The 24119-nt window shown below is 38.1% G+C and overlaps 3 protein-coding genes across 5 annotated transcripts in view; 1 reads left to right on the forward strand and 2 right to left on the reverse strand.

Annotated features, from left to right (window-relative positions):
* The first annotated feature begins 2405 nt into the window (after positions 1 to 2405).
* Positions 2406 to 3491, forward strand: fgf21 (fibroblast growth factor 21). Its single transcript, XM_031315259.2, has 4 exons — positions 2406 to 2612; positions 2742 to 2819; positions 2967 to 3070; positions 3159 to 3491. The coding sequence occupies exons 1-4, from the start codon at positions 2468 to 2470 to the stop codon at positions 3447 to 3449; spliced, it is 618 nt and encodes a 205-aa protein (XP_031171119.1). The 5' UTR covers positions 2406 to 2467; the 3' UTR covers positions 3450 to 3491.
* A 3534-nt stretch (positions 3492 to 7025) lies between these two features.
* LOC116061220 (potassium voltage-gated channel subfamily A member 7) lies at positions 7026 to 11330 on the reverse strand. Of its 2 annotated transcripts, XM_031315257.2 has the most exons (3): positions 11077 to 11330; positions 10093 to 10836; positions 7026 to 8045 (listed from the first exon to the last, which is right to left on the reverse strand). In XM_031315257.2, exons 2-3 carry the CDS (start codon positions 10777 to 10779, stop codon positions 7134 to 7136), a joined length of 1599 nt encoding a protein of 532 aa, XP_031171117.1. In that variant the 5' UTR covers positions 10780 to 10836; positions 11077 to 11330; the 3' UTR covers positions 7026 to 7133. The 2 variants fall into 2 exon arrangements, with proteins under 2 accessions (XP_031171117.1, XP_031171118.1); XM_031315258.2 differs by lacking the exon at positions 11077 to 11330 and having other exon boundaries at positions 10093 to 11052.
* Positions 11331 to 15509: 4179 nt separating this feature from the next.
* The window catches only part of kcnc3b (potassium voltage-gated channel, Shaw-related subfamily, member 3b), a 49986-nt gene continuing 41376 nt past the window's right edge, over positions 15510 to 24119 (reverse strand). For both annotated transcript variants that reach the window (XM_035997685.1, XM_035997688.1), the window contains one exon: positions 15510 to 20453. Coding sequence is in view for 1 of the 2 variants with exons in the window: in XM_035997688.1 (XP_035853581.1) it covers positions 20440 to 20453 (14 nt within the window). In the remaining variant the exon portion in view is untranslated. The remainder of the gene's footprint in view (positions 20454 to 24119) is intronic.

Here is a 24119-nt window from a genome sequence, read left to right on the forward strand (position 1 = left end):
CAGGGAAAGGTGAGGTGGAGCAAGGGGGTAAAGTTCAGCATACTATGAATACTATACATATATTAGGCTACAATTTAAGACAAGACATTTTTATTTACACGTGATTTCACAGCCTGCAGGTGTACATCACTTTTTTCTAAGGTTGTATTTTCTTTTTTTAAAAACATTTACTTCTAGAGCCCTTCTTAAAGTTTTATTTTGTTCATCTTTCTCCACGTGTCCTTTTAGGTTGCTGTTCTCCAAAGCCTCACTTCTGAAAACATATACAAAATATTTCTACAGCTAGAAAAACGTTTTACACATGCAAAATGTATCTCTGTGGACAAAACGTTTCCACACATGCACAAAATATCTCTACAGCTGCAAAACTTTATTACAAATTCACAAACTTACATTTGTGAGAATTTTTAGATACGTGCATGCATTTTTTTTTTCACATGCACACAAAATGGGATGTACAACTGCAGGCTGTGAAGTTATTTGTGAAGATCATTAGCACAAGGTACAAATATGAATGTCCATTTGCTTCTTGAGACTTGAAGAGTGAACAGGGTAGCGCCATCTCCTGGCTGAGTTCCATCTTTTCATCACATGGAATTTATCTGTTTTACAAGCTTATTAAAATGTTTTTTATTCATTGTCAGTTAAATTACACTGAAGGTCGAGCATGAGGCACACATGAAACTCAGTAATAATTATAATGAACGCATCATAAACATGATCAGTGTTTTTCAGTGTTTATGACTGTCATTCTGTTTATATTTCACTTTCAACATCCAGAAACATGTCGGAGGCTTCATTATCAAACACCAGTAAGCTACAGGTTCTATTTAATTACAGTACTGTAACTGTCACAGATTATCCATACATTACAATTGCACCACAATACTTGTAATACATGTGGGACTGTGTTAACAGTTTGGAAGCTTAACGAAGACGTTTTAAATTAAAGTCAACTTTGATAGTGTAATAACACTTTGTGATATATTCTAATGTAGCTTTCAGAATTCATTTGGATGAACTGACCCCTGAAGTATCACAGTGAAATGAAATACAGTGGTAATGCACTTTGTGGAGAGTAAGTTAAGTTTATTGGTGATGCATCGTGTTTCTTTACTTGGGAGTTTACAAGCTGACGTACAACCTTTCTGGTGACCGCACAGCTGCGGTCACATAAACACTTGTCTTCTGCTTGTAAATCAGTTTCACCCACTGTTTTCCCCCATTCTAACCCTCAAATACACATATATCAAAATAAGATAAACAACGCGGAAACCCAGTCACTTCCACTTGTAATTGTTTATTATAAATTATTTGCAGATGACGCAGAAATATGTTTGTGTTACATCTTGCAGTTGTGAAATGTGTATATTTTTTTAAGTGGAGGACTGAATGGAAAAACACCCTGAGTTGCTGTAAGCTGTTCAGTACACATATGACAAAGCATAATTACTGCAATCTCAGTGTGAACAAATCAAGAGACAAAAGTGAGGTGTTTTACTGTCCTAAAACATTTGAAATAAATCTAAAAAGTAATTGATGGCACTATGGACTGATATTGATATTGTTTGACAAAAACTCTGACTAATACATTGTATTCAAATCGCTCAATGGTGTTTTAAGCCCCCAACATCTCCTTCCAGGCAGCGCTGCGACCGTTGACTTCAAGGCACCTAACCCTAACCCAACCCTAACCCTAACCCTAACAATTGCCTAATCGACTTCAAGGCTGCGCTGCGACCGTTGACTTCAAGGGACCTAACCCTAACCTTAACCCTAACCATAACCACTGCCTAATCCTAGTGCTCCTTCCAGGCCTGCCTGGAAGGAGACGTTGGGGACTTAAAACACCGATAAACATTCAAATCAGACAAATAAGTGTATTTAATTTTAAAAGTATTGTAGGAATAGGATGAGAACAAGTCAACATTGTAGTTGGTCCTTATGTGTAGTTAAGCAATAAAATACATTTTCACACAATACATAATACACTGTTATTCAGAGGCCCTTGAATAATGTTAAATAACTTACTAAACAAGGGTAAAAAATGGAAACAGTAGGAAACACAAAATCAAAACATGCTCCTATGTTTTATGTTCTATGTGGCCCAGATGGATTTTATCCCACCTGGCTTCCGGGAGTCCAAACACCCAACTTTACGGGCCAACTCTTACTGTAAATGACAGGAAGAAGCCCTTACATAGTGTTTAAACACAGGTCTTCCTCTCAGCATTAAATCATGGTTTCATTATGTAGAAATGTCTGACTCATATGTTCAGGAAGTAGGACCTCCTTCTCCAAACTCCTTTATAAGGGCACACAACTTGCTCCTTTGATTGAAAAGAACTTGCTTGTACAGAGCCATACTGTATATTTCCTATTTATTTTATAAGCTATTTCTTATTTTTATCAAGCTATTGATTTTTTATTTATTCCTTATTTGTCTTCCTTAATCTTTTTTACCCAAATGTTTTTGTTTCCACACACCTCTTTCTCTTGCCTGTCTTTTCTCTTAATCATCCCACTTCCTTTCTCTCTTTCATTTTATCTCACTGACTCCAACCCACTGTTGTCCTTTGATAACCAAGTCAGAGAGGTACACCTCTACACAGGTATTTATAATGCTTTTCATTTGAGTAACTTAGTAATAGATTTCATGCAAATGTGGGGATAATGATGAGATAATGCTGCTCTTAAAAACTTTAAATTCTTCATTATGTGGATTTCTGGCCTTGTTGCAGATAATCACAGAAGAGCGATGTATCTGCAAATGACTGTGGATGGGAAAGTGTCAGGAAGTGATGCTCAGACTTGTTACAGTGAGTATTTGGGAGATAAATCAGTAACAGGCAGCATATGTGGGCTCAATTTAGGATATGTTCCTTTCAAAAACACCCAAACAATGCACTGTATAGTTTGAGGTCCAGAAAATGGAGATTCATCTTTTCATGTTCCTGTGTTTCCAGGTGTGCTGCAGCTGAAATCTGTCAATCCAGGCCATACTGTCATCCAGGGAAAGTCATCATCTCTGTTTCTCTGTGTGGACAGTGGAGGCCATTTAAGGGGGCAGGTACGGCAAGCAAAGACAACGTTATTTTCCTAAAGTCTCCATCTATCCTTTTGTTCAAGGTACAGTTTACATCTGTTGTCCCTTTCAGGGGCAATACTCAGAGGCCGACTGCACCTTCAGAGAACTGCTGCTGGCAGATGGATACACCCGTTTCCTTTCCTCGCACCATGGATTTCCTGTGTCTCTGGCATCAAGACATTCCCCAGATCGACACTCAGTCCCCTTCACTCGATTCCTACCACTTAGGAATACCTTGGCAGGGGACAGTGTGTCTGAACAGCCACCAAACAATCAGAGATATTTCAACGTGGACTCGGATGATCTTTTAGGAATGGGTCTAAATACTATGGTCAGTCCTCAGTTCTCAGTGGACAAGTAAAGAAAATGAATTGAGATGTATAGCATGTATAGCTGTAAATGTAGCTTATACCTTCTAAAAAATATATTTATTTATATTTGTTATGAAATGCGTAGTTTTTGGTTCTCAACATAGTTCTCTGAGGGTAGTATTATTGTAACTTATTTATTTATTGTGTGTGTGTGTGTGTGTGTGTGTGTGTGTGTGTGTGTGTGTGTGTGTGTGGTGTAGCTTATTACAAGTGGTTATTTAAAGACTGAATAATAATTCTGTGATTTTATACTTGAGCGCATGTTTCTGTTTTATGTTTTCTGAATAAAAATAAACATATGAATTTCACTTTTGTTTGTCTGAGTCTCTCATGCAATGGTACATAAATTCAATTAAACAATTTTACAAACCAAGAAGGATCAATTTAGAGAATGAGAAAAAAACGTATTCTGACCAATGATTACAGCTCTCTGGTGGAGGAGAGGAAATGGGCTGAATATTGTGAGAGCGAGAGCGCTCTCTGGTGGACAAATAAGTAATGAGGGGGAAGTAGGCCAAGTTCTCTGAACCACCTGTCGTGATGTTTGAAAGTCTTGGCTTTGACAAATCTACAATAACATTCCTCAAATGTCATATTATTATTAAACCAATGGCATTTCCCAACAATGTACAGTGAACTTCTTACAGTAGACATATGCTACTTGAACTAACTTGGATCCAGGCTCGGACTGTCACATGAGCCATTTTGCTTCCCTGCCAAGAATTGCATCCACTTGGGCAGCAACAATAGGCTACTTTATGCAGAATAATGCATGCCGTTTTACAATCATAGCTGCCGAAAATTGCATCCACCTCACAGGCAGCAAGGTAATGCTAGGCCTACGACTGAGTCTCATAAAACATTGATGACTCTAAACATCTTAATGTTGGAACAGCCCATCTGATTATTGGCATACTGTGCAGGTGCAGTGGTACCGCCCGTCGTCACCCCTTATCCCCCACCACCCCCTCAAGTGGATCCGTCCATGTATTGTGAGAGCTCAAGCGGACATAATCAAATGCAATTAGACAGAAAGAGCGGAGTTGAATGAAAATACAAATTAAATGGATAATAAAAAGGACAGAGAAAGCGAAAAGGTGGTCAAAGAAGGTCAGAGAGAAAAAGGAAAAAAAAAGTCTCGAAGCTGATTCTGCTAAATGTTTTAAGTTAACAGTATTATTCAAAAATATCGTTAACAGGTGCCGGTGTTGCACCGAAATCTGTGACCCGTCGTGATCTGTGTCCCTCCTGTTAAAAGCGTAGCGCCCCCCTCCGTGGTTAAGGTTAGGGGACAAGGGTTTGGTTCAGGTTGTGGTAGGGGGACACTGATCTCGATGGGTCACAGATTTCGGTGTAACACCGGTGCCACGCAGAATCCTGCTAGCTGCAGTGCTAACAGTCTGGACAGGTGAGCAGCAGCAGGCTGATTCCCGTGGAGAACAGAGGAGGCCGCTGCTGAGGACGGGCGACATGACGACCTCCCAACAGGTGATATACTGCTAGTCCTCCTAGGTTAGCTCATGTAATGACAGTGTTAAAGTTAGCCAGTAAGCAGCAGCATTGCATAGCAGCTGTAACGTTAGGCTACCTCTCAGGTGGCCCTCAACACCCACGCAGGTGTTTTCAGTTAATCTGGCTGATTAGACCTCTTCCCAGGACTGTGTGGGTGTGTATGGACTGATTGATTTGACATCTTCCTGAGTTTCTTGTTCGCTGTGTTGCACCTGTTAGGGCAGGACAAATCACACCTTTGTCATTCTTACTGGTAAATGAAGATTTGTGACCTAATAGATTCCCATCAAAGCTCTGGCCCACCTTCAACATGAGCAGAGGTCTAATCATCCAGAACAACTGAAATCACCTGTGTGGGTGTTCAGAGGCTTTAAACTTGTTTGTGGTTGAGAGCGGCGTTTTTGTTAATGTGCTGTTGGCTTTGAGCGTACCTGCACTGTAAATCCTGTGGTGTTGTTGTTGAGATACAGGTAAATGCATTTCTAGTTATTGTGCTGTTGGCTTTGAGTGTTCCTGTATTGTAAATCCTGTTGAGGTACAGGTGCTTTGTGGGCTGAATACTGTTCCCAGTCCGATCCAAACTGTTGCAAAATATGTTTTATATAACTACACCACATCAGCAGCTGGTAAATGTAATGAATGGTGTTCTGTCTGTTACATAGATGAAATTCCTTTTGATAAATTAACTTGTACACCCACTATTTTGTAGGTCTGCTTCCACATATTGTGACAATTTTTGACCGTCAGGACCAGTTTTCTATAAAAACAATAATAATACCACTATTGTATACATAACCCTTTTATACAAATTATATGCAGTTTGCCTAAACATTTAAAACATCCTACGGATTTTATTTCATGTTTAGATATATATTCTCAGTTCTGCTTGACTGGCTGGTAAGGTTTTAGGTTTGTTGTCCTACAAATGGTTTATCTTAATTTATTTTTACCCTTGTTCAATTAACATCAATAACACCAACTAAAACACATTGAAGCAGTTCACTCTAGCAATGCAACATTAGCACACATACCTTCCATAAGTCATCACTGTGATGTTGTGGAAAGTCTTATGTGTTCCAGTGAAACTGAGAACATTATTGGAAGCTACTGCTTATAACAGCTTAGTAGCTGGGGAAAAGGTCGGCCACACAACAGTGAAACACATTCAATCTGGCAGACCTCTGTCACTAACTGTTGTGCTCAGATGCAGTAGGCTAAACAGTGAAGGATTAAGTATAATTATGTTTCTCTAGTTTATTTTATATCCTAAACACTGCTATATCACATAGGCAAATATGTTGTTTTTTTTCCAGTGGTACCAGCACCTTTTCTCTAAATAATTGCTCAATACCACAGGCAACCATAAATAACACTGCTTCTTTTAGAAAATTAATAAAATATAATCTTTATTAAAAACACTGAGTGCATAATTAAGCAAGTAAATACAGAACCTTTGTTATAACAATCAAAACGTTCCTCTTTAACACAAATGGGTAACACTGTGTCATTAAGTAATGCAACAGTATTGTATTACAGCATGATACAGGTCATGTCAGTCACTTCAGGTGACATAAGCCAAAACTACACAAATGTGAACTTTGTACATTACTCACAGAAGAATGTTGAGAATGTAGGGTTGGTTTACGGGAAATCTCAATCTGTCTGCAGCGACGGCTCTGCTGGTGTTTGGTTGAGTTTTTGATGAGACATGACATCTATATTGCCAATAATCTATCTGCTTCCACTTCAAACATTAAGCCAAAACGTGACAGTACTAAGACATCATAGTTTCAAGGCACAGATCAGACATTCAGAAAGTCATTTTCAAACACAAGCTGATAGCATTAATAAATAACAGCTCATATTATATTTATATCAACACCCTGAGAATGTAAAACTCACTGTCTTTTATTGTTATATATATTATACAATAGTTGCCTTTCAGCAACATTTGCATGGTTAGTGATGTAATAAATACATATAAATGAACAAAGAAAGGCAATAAAAAGTATTTAGTGGGCATATTAGTGTTCTGGTTTTATTTCTCCCGTTTATTTTCTTCTAATTTCATTCATTGTGTTTCATTCTGTTTTTTTCATTCCCTTCAAATAATTTTTTCCTACTGTGTCTTTGTCAAATGGTACACAATAACACTCACCTCCCTACACTTGGGTAACCAGTGGTTCCCTCAGATACATGTTTCCTCCTCTGAACTCTGTGCCCTGCCCTGTACACAGTCCACCCAGCAGAGTCCCTTTCAAAGGGTTGCATATGCCTTCAATGGCATAATAATCTCCCTCTGGATCTCTATCCCCTTCCTCTATTTCCTCTATCTCCCCTTCTGGACCCTTGTCCTCCCACAGACCCGTCTGGACATGTGTGTACTCGGTATGGTCCTCACATTCAGTCTCCCGATGGTAGAAGTAGCTAAAGTTGGACACTATGACAGGCACTGGCAGCGAGATGGTGAGAACACCAGCAATGGCGCACATTGAGCCCACTAGCTTACCCCACACTGTCGCTGGGTACATGTCACCATAGCCCACTGTGGTCATGGTGACAACTGCCCACCAGAAGGCATGTGGTATACTGATAAAGTGTGTGTCGGTGTGGTCAGCCTCAGCAAAGTAGATGGCACTGGAGAAGATGATGACGCCAATAAACAGGAAGAAGATAAGCAGGCCCAGTTCACGCATGCTGGCCTTCAGTGTCTGACCAAGGATCTGAAGGCCCTTAGAGTGACGAGACAACTTAAAGATCCTGAACACCCTCACTAACCTGATGACTCTGATGATGGCCAAGGATGTGGCTGGAGAGGCGTCATTATCCTTGGCCAGCTCCGTTCCCAGAGTGACAAAAAAGGGTAGGATGGCACTGAAATCGATTATGTTCATGACATCCTTGAAGAAGTACATCTTGCTGGGAGAACAAGCGAAGCGCATGAGGAGCTCGAAGGAGAACCAGCATATGCAGACGGTTTCTACCAGGAAGAAGGGGTCATGGAAAACACTGTGTGGAAGAGGCATGTTCTCAGATATGTTCTTTGCCTGGGAGTGGTACTTGTAAAAATATGCCTAAAGTAAAGGAGACAGGACAGACAGGAAAGGTATAAAACATACTTGTAAAGTAGTACTAGGGCTATCATTTTAACAAGAATTAAATACAAGAGCCAGACCGATATCGGTCGGACGATATTTTTGGTCCATATTGACTTATCACAGACATATCGGTGTCGGCGTATATGTTTTCCGATAATGCGCCGTTATACATTTTTTATTTTTTTTAAACATAATGCAGAAAACTGTGTAAACAATTGTTTAAACTGTGCAAAAACCAAACGTAAAAATGACACAAACAAAAACTGAAACATTTCTTGCCTAGAAATATTGGCTCAGTGAATTGACTTTTTTCCACTTTACTCTTACGGATTTAAAAAAACAAAGAAAAAAACTTGTTAATTAGTGAGCTTATAAATGCTGGTAGGTGGATTTTGTTACCTTTAGATAAAACCAATCTAGCCCCTCTTACCAGTCTTTATGCTAAGCTAAGCAGCTCGAGGCTCCAGCTACATATTGACGGTATAGACATTAGAGTGGTATCTATCTTATCATCTAAGTCTCAGCAAGATAGCAAATAAACCTATTACCCAAAATATCAAACTATTCATTTTATGTCATTTTGCAAATTGCTACTGAGATACTGTTTTTGTGGTTTTCTAATAAACTACATAGAACTTCAGTATGTTGTCAACCATCTCATTGGTTCTGACTTTTGACACCATCATAAAAGCGTTTGGCATCTGCGGCTTTACATTTCAGTCACAGCTTTAGCTATCTCTTTTTCAGTCCACCTGTCTTTCCGTCTTCCATGTCCGTTATTGGCATTACATTCAAGCACTGGATAGTGGCTGTTTAAAACATCTTACACTTAACATCAAGTTAAACGTGTGAAAGCAGATGATACAGATATAAAGGGATCGGTTTAGTATGCTGTAATGGGCTGTGTGTAATATATACAGTTTCAGGGTAGTTTAAATAAACAAAGTATTCTTTATGACTTTCAGAAGCAGGTTAGTGACAGTGTTTATTACGAAAGGTGGACATCTATGTGTTGATCTGCTCCAAGGGCTCTCCTAAAACTAAATATAACCCCGTGAGATCTCCGAGGAGAAACATGAGAACGTCTCCTCGTCCATCTCCACCTTGGTTACTATCCTGAATCCCTGGCCTCTGCAGCCATGTTACATTGCCAATACAGTTCAGTGGGTCTGCCGCTGACTTGGACTGAAGTAAGTTACAGTAGTTTCTTGGCAGCTCCCTTTTGCAAAGGCAGCTTGGCCTAGCACAGCAGTCCTGGAGGAATGTGTTAACATGACCCAACGTATGCTTCTCGTCCTGTGAGACCTTTTAGTCTCCGGTTCTAAGCTGCCAGAAAGCTTTGGCTCACCTTTGCATATGTGTTTGGTCACTTGTGTGACCTTTTATTAACACATCTAACCGTCTCCTCACCTTGTCTTTCCTTTCTCTCCTTTTATTTATATTTCAGGCCACCCCTGTTACTCTCTGTACCCTTTAGCGCTTCCTGAATCTGAGTGTATCAAATTTAACAGCCGACTAAAATAATCACACCATAAGCTTCTCTCTCTCTCTCTCTCTCTCTCTCTCTCTCTCTCTCTCTCTCTCTCTCTCTCTCTCTCTCTCTCTCTCTGACAGACATATTGGCATATAGTCCCCATGTCAGTATTTTTCCTCTTTAACACACTGTAGTACACACCAAGTGTGTGTTTACCTAAACACCTGCTTCCCGTGATATCAGGTTTCCATTTGACCCAGGGAGTCACACACATCCCATTGAAGACATTATACCCAGGTGGTTTGATTTTGGCTTTTAGTGTCTCTGTTTCAGCAAGTGGAATTAAATTTAATGGTGTGATATTAAACATAAACTCATGACATGAAAATATAAAAAGATTGAGTGGTAGGGTTATTTTGTCAAGACAGAGATCCTTTTTAAAATGGCTACTAACAATATATCCTCATGTCCAAAGCTTTACCTTTTGACCTACCCTATCTATACGCCAAATGTAAAACACGTATTTAACCTTTTAATCACATTTCCTACCTCTCGTGTCTCTTTCTCATTCCTGAAGTCAGGCAATGTCTCCAGGCAGAAGATGAGGATGGACACCACAATGACCATGACACTGATGATGGCTATGATGCGTGCGCCTGATGAGGACTCGGGGTGCTCAAACAACATCCATAGTCTTTTCTGGATTTCGTTGGACGGTAGCGGCCTCTCCTCCTCTTTTGCAAAACCTTCGTCCTCCTTGAAGCGACTCATGATGTCCTGTCCCAGCTCGTAGAACATCAGCTCATCCATGAAGATGTCCAGGGGTATGTTCGCGGGCCTCCGAAGCCTCCCACCTGACTGGTAGAAGTACAGAATGGCATCAAAGCAGGCACGGTTTCGGTCTAGGAAGAGCTCGTTTCGAAGTGGGTCAAAGTACCGTAACCTACGCCTAGGGTCACCAAGCAAGGTGTCAGGGAATTGGGCTAAGGTGCGAAGCTGAGTTTCATAACGCATCCCAGAGACATTGATGGCCAGTCTTTCACTCAGCGCCCATCCATTCCTCCATAGAGACCCAGAATGTCGGGTCTCTTTCTTCTTCTCCTTCTCGTTCACTTGGATCTCCTTCTCTCCTTTTTCCTCACAGTTGAGTTGGTTTTTCAGCTGTTTACCGTTCTCTCCATCACTCTCCTTCCTTCTGCCTCCTCTTTCATCGTCCTGTGGGTCACTGCTGTCCATTCCTGTGTGTATCCCAGGCCAAACCACAGAACAACTGGGCTTAAAAGCAAACCCTGTCTGAAACCAGAGTGATAGTTTTGGGTTTCATTACAGATGGCATTAGAAGCAAATGGTTGTAGGGGAGATACTGTAGCAGTGTCTGTTTGTATAATAAACATTTCCCATGACAGATTTCATCACAGTTGCACATTTCTTTTAAATGTTACTTAATTATTTTATTTAGGAGGTGAACTGTGAATAAAAAAGTCAAATAAGCAATGTTAGTACCCAGTTAGCAAGATGAAAGCGTTTACTCACTAAGTGTAAAACAGCTGCTGACAGAGACTAATGGCAGGATGAAAAATCACATTGTTCGTGTCCTGTGGCTCATCATATCCGTCTGTCATATACACAATGTCCTTGTTTGGCTGTCTCTCTAACCAGGTTGTACAAAAACTGCTTCCAGTTGGTTGCTCAGGGAACATCTACGTTCTTATCCTGTCTCTTGCTGCCTCACGTTGTCTGTCTTGAAATCTTTTTGGGAATGCTGTCCTGTTGAAATTCAATCTCTGCTAGATCCCTCCAACCCCACCCTGTCCTTTCCCTCCATTTTAGCTATGAGGCAAGACAACCTTCAACCTCCCTATCAAATGTCACCTCTGCCTGGCACCGCATGGTGTTACCCCCTCTAACAAGCATGGTACTCTGACTGGCAGAGGTCCCTCACTGTTACTCATATTTGATATGAATGTGTTATTTAAAAACAAAAAACGGTGGAACTGATAGTCGTAGAAAAACACATACATAACAAATAGCCTATTTTCCTAATAAGCAGCAAATCTTAAAATTTTGCTAAATGACTTGTATATGGATAAATTAAAATTGTTTTGCATTATTATGGGGGATTTTTACTTGCATGTTTTGGGGTATGTTAGTTATTTTCATTTTGCAAAAAAGCCCTTTCTGTTGACAAGACAACTACTACAAAACCTAATATAGTTTAAGATTAAAAGAGGTACTATGTAATGTAATATTCTTACAAAAATGTATTTAGTAGAATGAATTAGACCCCAAACCCTGAATATGTGACATTTTGAACCTGCTTGCTCTCTTAAAATGATAAAAGACAGATCTTTATGTTATCAAACAATATCTTTCTGCTAACCAATATAATGTATAATAAATTTACCATATACAAATAATACAACATAATTTGCAACTGTACCCTCATTTTGAAGCCAGGTACATGAACAAGATACAATTCAACCCTGTTTTAGTGTTATCTGAAATAGGGTTGGGTACCGTTCACATTTTATCCGCTACTGGTACCTGAAGTTCAGTGCCGATATCCAACGGTACCTTCTTTCGGTACTTTACTCTGTGTAATGACAAAAACATTTATTTCAGTGGAAAAAAACTTCTCAATTTCAACATTTTGTTATTTATTTAGACATTTTACACACTAGACAAAATAAATCCTCTCCCAAACCCGTCCCTACAACCTATATCAAATAATTACTAATTTCTTACACTGCATTTCAACTTTTATTCTTGTATTTGTATCTCATTCTATTTTAGCCTGTTTTTATTTTCTATATCTTTTTTTATGAAAAAACTGCTCTTTAATGTTTTATGTATAGCACTTTGGAGGTTGTAGGGCAAGGCAAGGCAATTCAGTTTGTCAGAGAAAACGCTGTTGTGCCTGTCTCAGAGGAAGTGTAACCGACTGAGACTGCTTTCGCCTCGCCATTATATTATAATGCAGCGAACGCTGTCCGTGGGAGTGTAACCACACTTGCGACTGCTTTATGGGCATTGCCGTGGCTCACTGTGACTTGTGAACAAGCTGCAGAGCCGACCTAGTCTCGCTCCGTCTGCGCGTGTGTCGGAGCTGAGCCCCACTCTGTCAAACATGCAGAGGAGAGGACCGAGAAGCTCGCCCTTATGCACTCTCAGGTATCGAAATTTGGCACCATTTGATTTAACAGTACTCTGTAGTACCGACATAATTCGGTCGATACCCTAAAAAGTACAGAGTACGGTACACAACCCTAATCTCAAACAAGCAACTGGGTAAAAGTAGCCAATCACATTGCACACAGGTAAGTTGTTGTCCCCACTGTCAATTTGTGTTTACTTCTTTTAAACAAAGCATAAAGCGCTGTGTTAACTACTAACTGTCATCGTGTATGCAGTAAAACTGGTGTTTTTTTGCCGTTGTAGCATTGTATAGTCTAGCTGTAACTTTAGCATTGGCATTACCGCTTTGCCAGCTGTGCAGTAAATTGTAAGAAGGCTAATGAGGAGTAGAAGCTTTGTTGACCTACAAAATAAAACAAACAAAGTAGAAAATGAATCCCTATGTGAGCAATAACATGAATGTGTTATTGGGTAAATTGGCTCACCTTTTTATTATTATTTTTATTATTTGTACACAACATGCTTCAGCAGGAAAAACAGCCTCCACCTGAACCTAGGAGGACTATATTTCAAGTACTGTAGATCATATAGATAGTATCTTGTAAGCTAAGTGTGTGTTAACATGTACAGGGACATGTACGTTCTGCTCATAAACCTAGAGAGACTTTGTATTGGAAATATTCTTCTAAAATATTGTATCACGTGGACGTGCTGACAGTTTTGTTATTACTTAGAATTCCTCATGGGGGCGGCAGAAACTACGCACTATAGCTTTAATAATACAACTGTCTTCTGCAGTTTGACCTATTGACCATGACTTTGTGATATAAAAGGGAGAAAAACAAAAAACAGATGCAAATAGGCTAAATAATTTTTTTTGCAATGTCTCAAAAATGAAATGGTATCATGGGGTTCTGGCACATTAAATAGGACTTTCTTAATATTATTATTATTATTATACAAAAAATATACTATTTTTGGTACTTCTACTTCAGTTAATTTTGACTGTTTTTAAAACAATAAAACAAATGACAAAAACAACCAAATACATAAAGACTAAATCAATCCAATCAATGAATCAATCAGATTTACTGTTATTAGTCATAGGTCCTCATCCATCTGAATATATACCAAACCAGACACTACTATGTATTACCACCAGAGGGAGGTGAAGTTTTGGCACAAAGGGGAAAAAACTGAAGGAGGCCTCTGCCGACATTTCCTCACAGCTGCTACATTACATTCCCATTTGATCATGTTTGTCATCAAATCATGAAACTCAGACTGCTCACTATAAATCTGTCAACCTTTTTGTGTAAATGTGCTTAGAAAGCAATAAGCATGAGCATGTGACCAGAGTGTGGACATAATAAATTACCAATACAATCTAAATGAAAATCAAGTCCTTTAAATTAAATGCAAGAAATTCTTCCAGTTTTTTTGGGGTGTAACAGAATCTTCCTTCTCCCAAAATGATGCCCCATAAAAATGTAGTGTTATTTTTAGCGCTGTGCATCATAATCTTGGATTAGGGAATACTGTGACAAAGAAGTAGGTGTAAAATGGCTTTAAATTCTTTAGCTTCTATGCAGATATGCAGAGCAATCATGAGACTCCCATGATATGGCTGCACATACCACCACAGATTCATCACCACATAGAAACCGTTTGAAACAGACCATGGGTATCCATGAGTAGAAAATGGATGACTCATCAGACCACATTGCTATTCTTACCATGTGGTCCTTACACCAGCTTATGGTACATAAGCATTCTCCAAACAGCAGTGCTAAGATTATTTAGTAATCTTTTTCCACTGTGCAGGTGTCCTATTAAGAGCTCTTAATTGTCTACTTTTCTACTTTGATTTACCTAAATTGCTAATTTTCAAACCCTTTCCCTTTTGCCATGATTTACAATGTGATATGTCATAAAAGACTGTCAGACAACTTCAACCACTTTAACACTGCGAACTGGCATTCTAGTTGATGACTCACCTATGTACAATAGCTGCTTTTGTAACTGTACAGCAACAAATTAAATAATAATTTGGTAACACTTAAGTTTAATTTGCTATCAATTATTTAAGTTAATAGATTTTTCTACCGTTAAAAAGCAATGAAATGATAAGTCATGTTTATTCATTATTAGTTCAGCTATAATTTGTTATTTTAACAGTTATTTGTTAATGATTACCAAATGATTTGTAAACCGTCAAACATTATTTGGATGGCTTTTATAAAGTTGCAACTGATGATTATACCTTATTAATGGTTGATAAATACTTATACTTAGATAAAGCATCTTTAAATATTATTTAGATGGTATCCGTGCACAAAAAAATCTTCCCTTTTATAGATCACTAAAAAAAGATTTAATGGAGCCAAATGAATGTTACTTTATGCTTTATTAATCATTGACTAATCATAAGCATTAGTAAATCATGTTTATAGATGCTTACAGACAATTTGTAATGCTCATTATAACCAAGTATTTTATATCACCCTAAACTAATGATAAAATAACATAAATTATACCATTAATATGAATTAATAAATGAAAAAAAAAGAAACTTGACAGTTGGACCTTCTTGGAAATGCTGGCATCAAAATACCCCATATCCTTAAACTTTCAGTCGCAAATGTAATGTCATCCTTCAGTTTCTTGGAAGACTTTGGATTTTCATTGTGTCCACACTTCAAGCCAGATTATATCAGTGTATTGTGGTATTCTGTTCCTGACAGGCTGATGAATAGAGCTAGTGACAGTCAGTACAGAAGTCCGTATGCACAGAAGCATCAGTTAAGAATCTTAAATAAACTGACACAACATTGATGTCACTTTTTCATTTATTTTAAGTTCATTTCAATGATTTTAAGCAATTTTAATGTCTCTGAAAAAGCATCTCATGACTGTTAGTTCAGTTATTCATTCAAGCTGCTATGGAGATTGGTTCACATTAGATCGCATTGACATTCATACATTTTAAGTCTCAATAGTAGAAATATGTTTAATTATGACACTTTATTGATATGTTTCTATTTTTTCTTCAAAATATAAAAAGATAGATCATGAACATTCCATTGAAATATAATTTATACAGTTCTTGATGAGTTGTTCTTTGTGTCCCAACATTTAAAAAATAAAATCCGGCATAAATCACAACCAGATGCTCCAGTGACCACCTCTTCTCCCCATTCACTCTCCTACTAAGACTGCAGTACAATGGACTAGTACATAAGTCTGTTTTATACAATTTGATGGCATGTAAAATGAACATACATCTTGTATCTTTGGAATGCTTATGTAAATGCATGATGTTAGCCTGTAATATTAAATGTATGTATATCGGTATGACTTTTGTGGTGTTAGTCACATTATTTCTAATTAAAATAAGATATATATATATATTAGAAAACTATTCAGTATGATAACATTTCATCTAAAACAACTCTGGTCTTATCACTTTGTAAAATAAAATATTTTTAGGTTAGTGTGATTGCTATGTCACTTTATGGAAAGCCATAAAGCCACTACACATGTGGTTGCAATCATCTGAACTGATGACCGAACATCTGTGTCTCAGGGAGCATACAGTAAGTGTCGATCAGCGGCATTCTTGGTGCAGATTGCATACAGTGTCCTCAATTTAAAAAAGAAAAAACAACATTTTCAACAGAAACAGGCACATAAAGAAAATCAACAGGCTATTATAGAGGATGTGTCAACCAAGGACCACATAACACCTGGAGAGGACATGTCATAATATTGTTACAACACATAGTAGCCATTAGGTTAACAGTGGCACCTACTTACCATGTAAAGCATTTTTTTTCTTTTGGTTATGTGAGTGTTACATAGGAAATCTTTAACACTGTATAACAGATTGCAAACTAGAAAATAAAACAGACTTAGCACTCTCAACATTGTAACTCATTCTGTTCAACATGACTTAATCAAATGGCAGTATTATGCAATAGAAAAGGAAAGACATCTTTTTCAGCCTGGCATTGGCATAGCAGTCACAATGTAGAGAATGAAGAAATGACAAACTTAACAGTGAAAAAATAAGGAAAGAAAAAAGACAGTACTCGGCCATGAAAACACATACAGCTGGGTGAAGCACAAAGTTTTTGCAAGTGTGCACACCATTGCTAGATGTTTACCTCTAAAATATCCATAAACATATGACCATCAAAGCCATAGTTGCTTAATGCCTTCCATACTGGAACTGGAACTGAAACTGGGAGCTTTAAAAAGATAAGAGACCAAAACAAAATCCCATGGACCATTTTTGAAAATAGACAAAAGCTCTAGAACCTGTAAAACCTTGAATGGTCTATGTAGTCTACATCACACAATATTCTGGTGAGCCTCCAACTGTAATGTACTGGGAATGGACAGAGGACCATTCAGCTGCCTGAGCTGAGCCCTGGACCTGCAGGGCCGGAAACTCACTTGAAATACCAAACCAAGGATGAGGGACTTGGAGAGCACTCAACATTGAGATGCTCTTTTAAGCTTTTTTTTTTTATTTTTCATCAATCTCCCCACGGTGGACACTAGTATCTCTCATCGTCTTTCTCACAACACTTAAAGTACTTCACTGACATCATTTTGGAAGCTCTGGGTCTCTTTGATTGGTGCTCACATGGCTGTGTTGTGTGCTGTAATGAGCTGCCAACTAGCCAGCTGGATGACGGTAACTCCATGGGTAACGACGAATGCAAAAGACCTGATCTAAAAAAAACAAGACGAGCTACCTCTACACACTCATGCTGACACTGTGAGTGTGAGTAGTTTTCAGTTGCATCTCGAAGGAAGACGTTTCTGCTCTACGACACGGCACAGTGTTCATAGTTATCAGGACTGGATTCATGACAAACAATGATAGGAGGCTAAGGGGATATGTCAAGACTGTTCCCCCTCGAGAGATTATCAAGTCATAATGCATGCGTTTTTTTACACATCACGGTGAGGTGTTCACATTATCGTTATCTATATACCATACTAGAATTTATTATGTTAGAAAGAAAACAACTACATCCACACACACCAACACACCTGAGTCCTTTAAACCACACACAAACTTTGGAATGGCAGTTGGTTCCATGCAAACCTGAAATCTCTCTTGATTGTTCGCCAGTATAGTATCTTTCATAGTCTGTTATTGGTCTTTATTATATAACCTGGACTTGTGCTCCCATTTTTCTACTACTAGGACTAGTGGAACAGAACTGCCTATCCCAGCAAAATCCTGCCATGGGACATCCAAGGCCTTAACGAATCTCTTTAACAATGAGGCGTTGAAGATACTCTCGAGGTTCTCCATTTCCCCTGCTACAATCATGTGACAACTCTTATATTATTGCCAAAGAAAAAAAGCAAACTATGAGTACTAATCAAGCAGTCAAAGTTGTGGTATGGAGAGCTGTTGTTTTAGAACTGCTGCTGCTGCTGTTGCTGCTGCTGCTACTGCTACGGTAGTTGTGCAAATGATTCAAGGAAAACATGGACTTTGTGATTAACGACAAACAACCTTTGCGCAAATGCTATAGTTTGGCAAAGTCTTGAATGATCTCTGTTGATGGAATGGTTAGAAAATATACTGCTCGATGCATAAAAAAGTAAAACTATGGCAGCGGTCAAAAACACTGGAATGGGGAATGTAGGGCAGTAGTAGCAGAGAGATTTCATCAAACGAAACATAGTTCAGGGTGTACTTTGCAAACAAACATGTTTCAATATTCACATTTTTTTACTTTTCAAAACAAAATATAGCTCTTCTCTTTCATTATAATCTTTTTTAAAACATTAATTGCATATAACATTTTTTTAATTCATTTTATATATACTTTTTTTTGTATCTCTAGCACCCTTGTCTTCAACTAAGGGCTTGCAGAAAAGACAGTCATGCAAACTAGTCATGCTGGTAAACAAAGTTACAAAAATGCATTATCTTTTTTTTTTCATTTGTTTATCTCAGCGTCCATCCTTTGTCATCCCCATGTCTTTATAGGCAAGAGTCATTGCTCATTGTCTTTCCAAAAAAAATAACAAAATATTTACTTCCCATCTCTTCCCAGGACTTTGACTCCATTTCATGATGCCAAATGTTCTTATTAACATTGGCATCTGATTTTCTTTTTTTCTTTCTTCCATTCTGGACCTTTTCTACTCAGCAACTTCCTCCAAAGTCATGGATAGTTGATTTGTTTATCAAAATATAGATTTGTTCTCTTTGTACACTTCCACACATGCTCTACACTTGGTCCATTTCTTCTAATTTCCCCCTTTGCCTAAGGGGAATCCTTATCTTGACATCGACTTGCCAGAGTAGCAGTCGTTGGCAGCAAGAGGGACAAGAGAGAGATGGGGCAGTATTCATCTGGAGAGTCTTGTGCCTATTGGCAGTGTTGGCCTTTGTGTTAGGATTAGCATTTATCTGATTGGTCCCTTTCAATATGATAATGCAGAATTTCCAGCTAATGTTTTATGTGATGTAAAAAGTGTCCTTGTGGCAGGGGGTGGCCTTTTAGTTGTAATGAGACTTTGCTCCTCATGACTGAGCACTGTCAGTCAGACATGGGAAAATACTTGTAATATTTATATAGGCATGGGATGCTAGTGGCAGTTAAAGTACTTTTAGAGGAATGTGTTTGTACCAAATGGAAGCAATGAAATATTACTTCTAATCTACTATACATTACAGAAGGTCATTCAGCAAGTGCTTGCTACAGGACCTTTGGTATCCCACATAGACTTTCAGGCAAGCCCAGGTCAGTACATGAGAGATAAAGATGTCTTTTGCCACCATTTTCTTATGGTGAATGTTTCAGGTGAGTCTAAATATACAGTAAAGTCTATACACGACCTGTTTAAGCTAATGCTACATGTGCTTCATTTGTTCAACTTCATAGTGCTGTTTTTGATTATCTTAGTACTTGTGAGTAGGGCAGTGTCTGATAGAAGTGAATGGAAGACATAAGTTCAGTGGCAAACATGCTATACAAGTGCTAAACTTGAAAAGGGGCCAAAGTATGGGTGTTGGTAAATACTGATGGATTTCATATGCACTGTTTGTATTTAGTGCATCTTTTTTTTTGGAATGTTAAGTGTTTTAACGAGTAAGACCAATCCTTTGTCTCTCATGTACTATTTTCTTTTTTTTCTTTACTGGAGAGGAACCTAAGAGGAAAATGACATCTATAAGATCCCTTGAATGCATAAATTCCTCTCTCTTCCAACTGCTGATGGATAAAGTCAAGTTATTTCCAAGCCAACAAATGCTACAATATGTTAGCAGAGATGCTACATTGTTCGTTCAGTCCTTTGTGAAGACAAGTGTTTTTCAGAAACGTGTGAAGTTGCTCAGTTGTTCAGCACTGTAGATGGTACTGAGTTGTCATCACACAAGATGGCAAGTATAATGTTGTCAGAGAGATGTCATCTGGAATGTGTAATCAGGAGTCCTTTTCTCTCCCAAAAGTGTGTCAGTGCAATGCTCAGTCAGTTTGCCAAAAAAGGAAAAAAAGGTCTGTCAGACAGTTGTCAAAAATGTGGTTGGAGTTCCAAGAGGTGGCTTTGGTAACAACGTGAGGAGCAGACCATACCATTTTTTAATTCATGATTAACCTCTGGTCGCTCTCCTGTCACCCCAAAGATCTCCTTTAAACTGTCCATCCGTGTCACACTTACGTGGCTCCCGCCGCAAATTTGTGTTTACCAGTTACTGACTCCACATTAGAGAGGAGGTGAATGCTAGAAACTTAACACTGTGAAGACAAGAACAGAAAGCCATTAATATTAAGTTCACAGAGAATAAACAGAATTTGTAAGAAATCATGTTGAAGTGAAATTAACTGAAACTTTTAGCATTAAGAGTAAGCACTTGTATCTTGATTGGTTTATAGAGGTGCTCAACTTATATAAACCAATCTTGTTCTCATATTTGGAATTTGCCAATTACATTGGTATCAATAACAGTTTATAGTGTCACTAACATTATGTGCAATAGAAAAGTAATCAGGGATTACCATTACCTGTGAACTGCTGGTTAACTGTACATGTCAGAATGAAGTGCACAAATTTAAACTGTAAGGACAACTCTACCAACGGTCTATCTCCAACATACAGACAGAAAATTGGCACACAAGTTATTCTTGAATAACAATATCAAGAAATGGAGACAATAAAACTGGTGGATGACAATATTAGAAAAACAAACAGTAGACTGAATGAAACAAGCTGCCAGCCAACTGACCAGCACCATGCTCTCCACTCTGTTAAATCTCAGCAAATCACCATCTTTACAGGAGTGAATTACAGAGCATTTTGAAGTGTGTGTGTGTGTGTGTGTGTGTGTGTGTGTGTGTGTGTGTGTGTGTGTGTGTGTGTGTGTGTGTGTGTGTGTGTGTGTGTGTGTGTGTGTGTGTGTGTGTGTGTGTGTGTGGTTTTTTCATTTGAATGAAAAGTACACCTCATGGAAAACACATTTTTTGACAGATGGAGACATACAAACATACTCAATACTATTCATGGAAGTTTTCACATTTAAAAGAAGTAGTGGAATCACACATTTGGCTGACACCATTTCAGGAGGCTTATCCCCCAACTTCAGCTGTGCATCATGCAAACACAGGTGCAAATTCAAGAAAATGTTTGTCAACAACATTAGGTTGATCATTTTTTAATTCTTTGCCTACAGTTATGGCAAACAATTCTTGTATCACATGTGCTGGCATCATGCATTATCTAACGGGAGATTAAACACTTCTGTTGTGGTCTCACAAGCAAACATCAACCCAGTACAAACATTATCCTTTATTGCAGTCGCATAAGCTCTTCCAGTCTGCTCTTCTTTTCACCCTCTTCCTCTTTCAATTTCCACTGTATAGTTGCAGTTTTCTCCACAGAAAAGCTGTTAGCAAGACAGTTCATATTTTCTAAAGACCAGTTGTATGGTAAATTCTTTAGTCGATTAAGAGTAAAGGCCCTCATACATCCTACAAGCAACCTTGGCTTACATGATAAGGAAAAGTCAGCAGCTACTGTATTAACTTAAGCCACCATGGACCCATTAAGCATAGACTTCGTAATTGTATTAAAATAGTATTTTGATGTAAATTTAAACGAGGCAATGCCATGCCTCGTCATGCAGATCTTATTAAGAGTAACAGGACCTTCTCCTGGTGTCAGATGCATAACTCTGTGTAATTTCCCAAATATGTCTGCACAAAATCAGAAGTAAGTTAATAGAATCTTAGTGCCAGATTTATAAATTCCTCTATATGTGTACAGTACACGTCTAAAGACATCCACTATTGGATACTAGCACACCACTGTTTGTTTGGACATAAACCAGACTTTTTCTGTTTCTTTTTCTGTCTTTGTTCTGGCACCAGTAACATCCTGAGTCAGTGCCAAAGCAGCCTTTGTGTTGCTAGGCACAGCCATCATGCACTGGTGTTGTAAATCATAACAGACACATAGAGGTTTAACTGGTGTCAATCTTCTCATTGCACAATTCAAAGTTGATCAAACATAATTTTTCGACTCTTCCTTTCCCAAATTAAACGACTGTACTTACAGTACAACAGCTTTTAGTATTCCTATGCTTAATTAATCCAAATATAATAGTGAAACAGTCTCAAAACAGGCCTTTCAGGATGCATTAGCAGCAACCATTGAAATATTTACATGTACTGTACATTCATATTCATTAGAATACAGTGCATTTACCCCATGTATGACCCACTCTTTTCCAAACACACAACACACACAAGAACACACTCCTTTGTCATTACAGCTGAATTAGGCTTACAGTACTGTAAAATTATAAACGTACATACTTTCTTTTGGAAATACAGACCTAATATGTATATAACCAGAAAGCCAGGTTAAGCGGTATAGTTAGGTTAGTCTGACACTTCAGTAAAGATTGCAGGATAAAAGCTTTCTGATGACATACATATAAAAAAGTCCATTAGAATCAGTTTTTATGAAACTTTTTCCCTATACTCACAAAGTATACATTAATTAATTAATTGCATATGACTTTAATGTATTCACATGTGTAGATACAATATGTACATATTCAATAATAACAACTGACCTTTTAAGTATTTCTTTAAAGGTTTAGCTAGTTAAATCTAGCTAGTTTGCATGAACTCCTAAATTGACATCAGAGCCTACGGGGGCCTCATAGAGGCACTTACAACATCTGCCTGTTTTGTTTACTTATCAATGTAACATCAGAGTGTCCTAGGTGATTTGCATTGGCCACAACTATGTGATATGACTCTTAAGATCAGCAGAACCACAATTATGACATTCTTCAGATCAATTTTGATACAATACAAAGCAAATATGAACAAATCCTTTAATCACTACTATAATAATAAATGTTAAAATTAAAGTGGTGGTGCATGAGATTGTTATTCCTCTCACCCATATCCAGTCAATTGTAGCATTAAAGAAAAACATTTCACTGCAGATATATAAGATGGATGGACATTTTCCTTTACAGAAAATGTCCATTCCTAATAAAGTGGCATACCAGTATAATTCAAAGTATCTCAAATTGTAACATCCACATTGTGGATTCATTTTAAGATTATACAGTATGCATGTGCGCTTAAAATGTTGAATGAGGTTTTGTGCACTGAGAGAAGTGATGCTCGCAAAAATACAGACCAACATTCAGGTTTGTTGATGTGGACTAAGATTAGCTTTGAGGATTGAACCCAAGCCAATCAATATATGTCACTGTACTCATTGCATGTTCACAAAACATTTTCCTACAAGTTAAATCAATTTAAAAAATGTACTATCCCAGAGTTTCCCTACCTTCCCTAAGCTCAGGTTGACATCCGTTAACAAGCTGCTGTCAAAAATGTTTGGATTCACTGGAGCAACAAAGCTCTGCATGCTGTTTCAGATATTTTCAGACAACATTAAACTATTGTAATTTTTTGACATAATAATGGTGAATGGTGGAGTATAAGCACAACTATTAGCAACGTTGGTCTAAAAATATGTGCAATGGCCTTTAAAAACCCGTATCAGACAAAGCCAAGCAAGCATTACTTCTTGCAGTGACTGTATGGTAGGATCTATCGTAAATGAGACACAACTTTTTTAAACCGTTTCAATCTCAATTCGACAACAGATTCAAGCAAACATTCAAGTGATGTCACAGCTTTCATCCCGAATCATATACTGCATATCTAAGTTCTCAAAGTTGAGGGGTCTGGAAGCACACTGATTTTTAGACAAAATGGCAATCGGGACCATAGATTACAACAGAATATCTGGACCTGGCTCTCTAAACAAGTAAATACTTTCCCTTTACACCGGCATCAAAATTGTTGGATCTAAAGCACTTAGAGTTTTATCTCATGATTTCACTCTTAACTACGTTTCTGTTTGACAGGTAAATA

The sequence above is a fragment of the Sander lucioperca genome, chromosome 22, assembly GCF_008315115.2.
Source record: "Sander lucioperca isolate FBNREF2018 chromosome 22, SLUC_FBN_1.2, whole genome shotgun sequence".
Lineage (NCBI taxonomy): Eukaryota > Metazoa > Chordata > Actinopteri > Perciformes > Percidae > Sander > Sander lucioperca.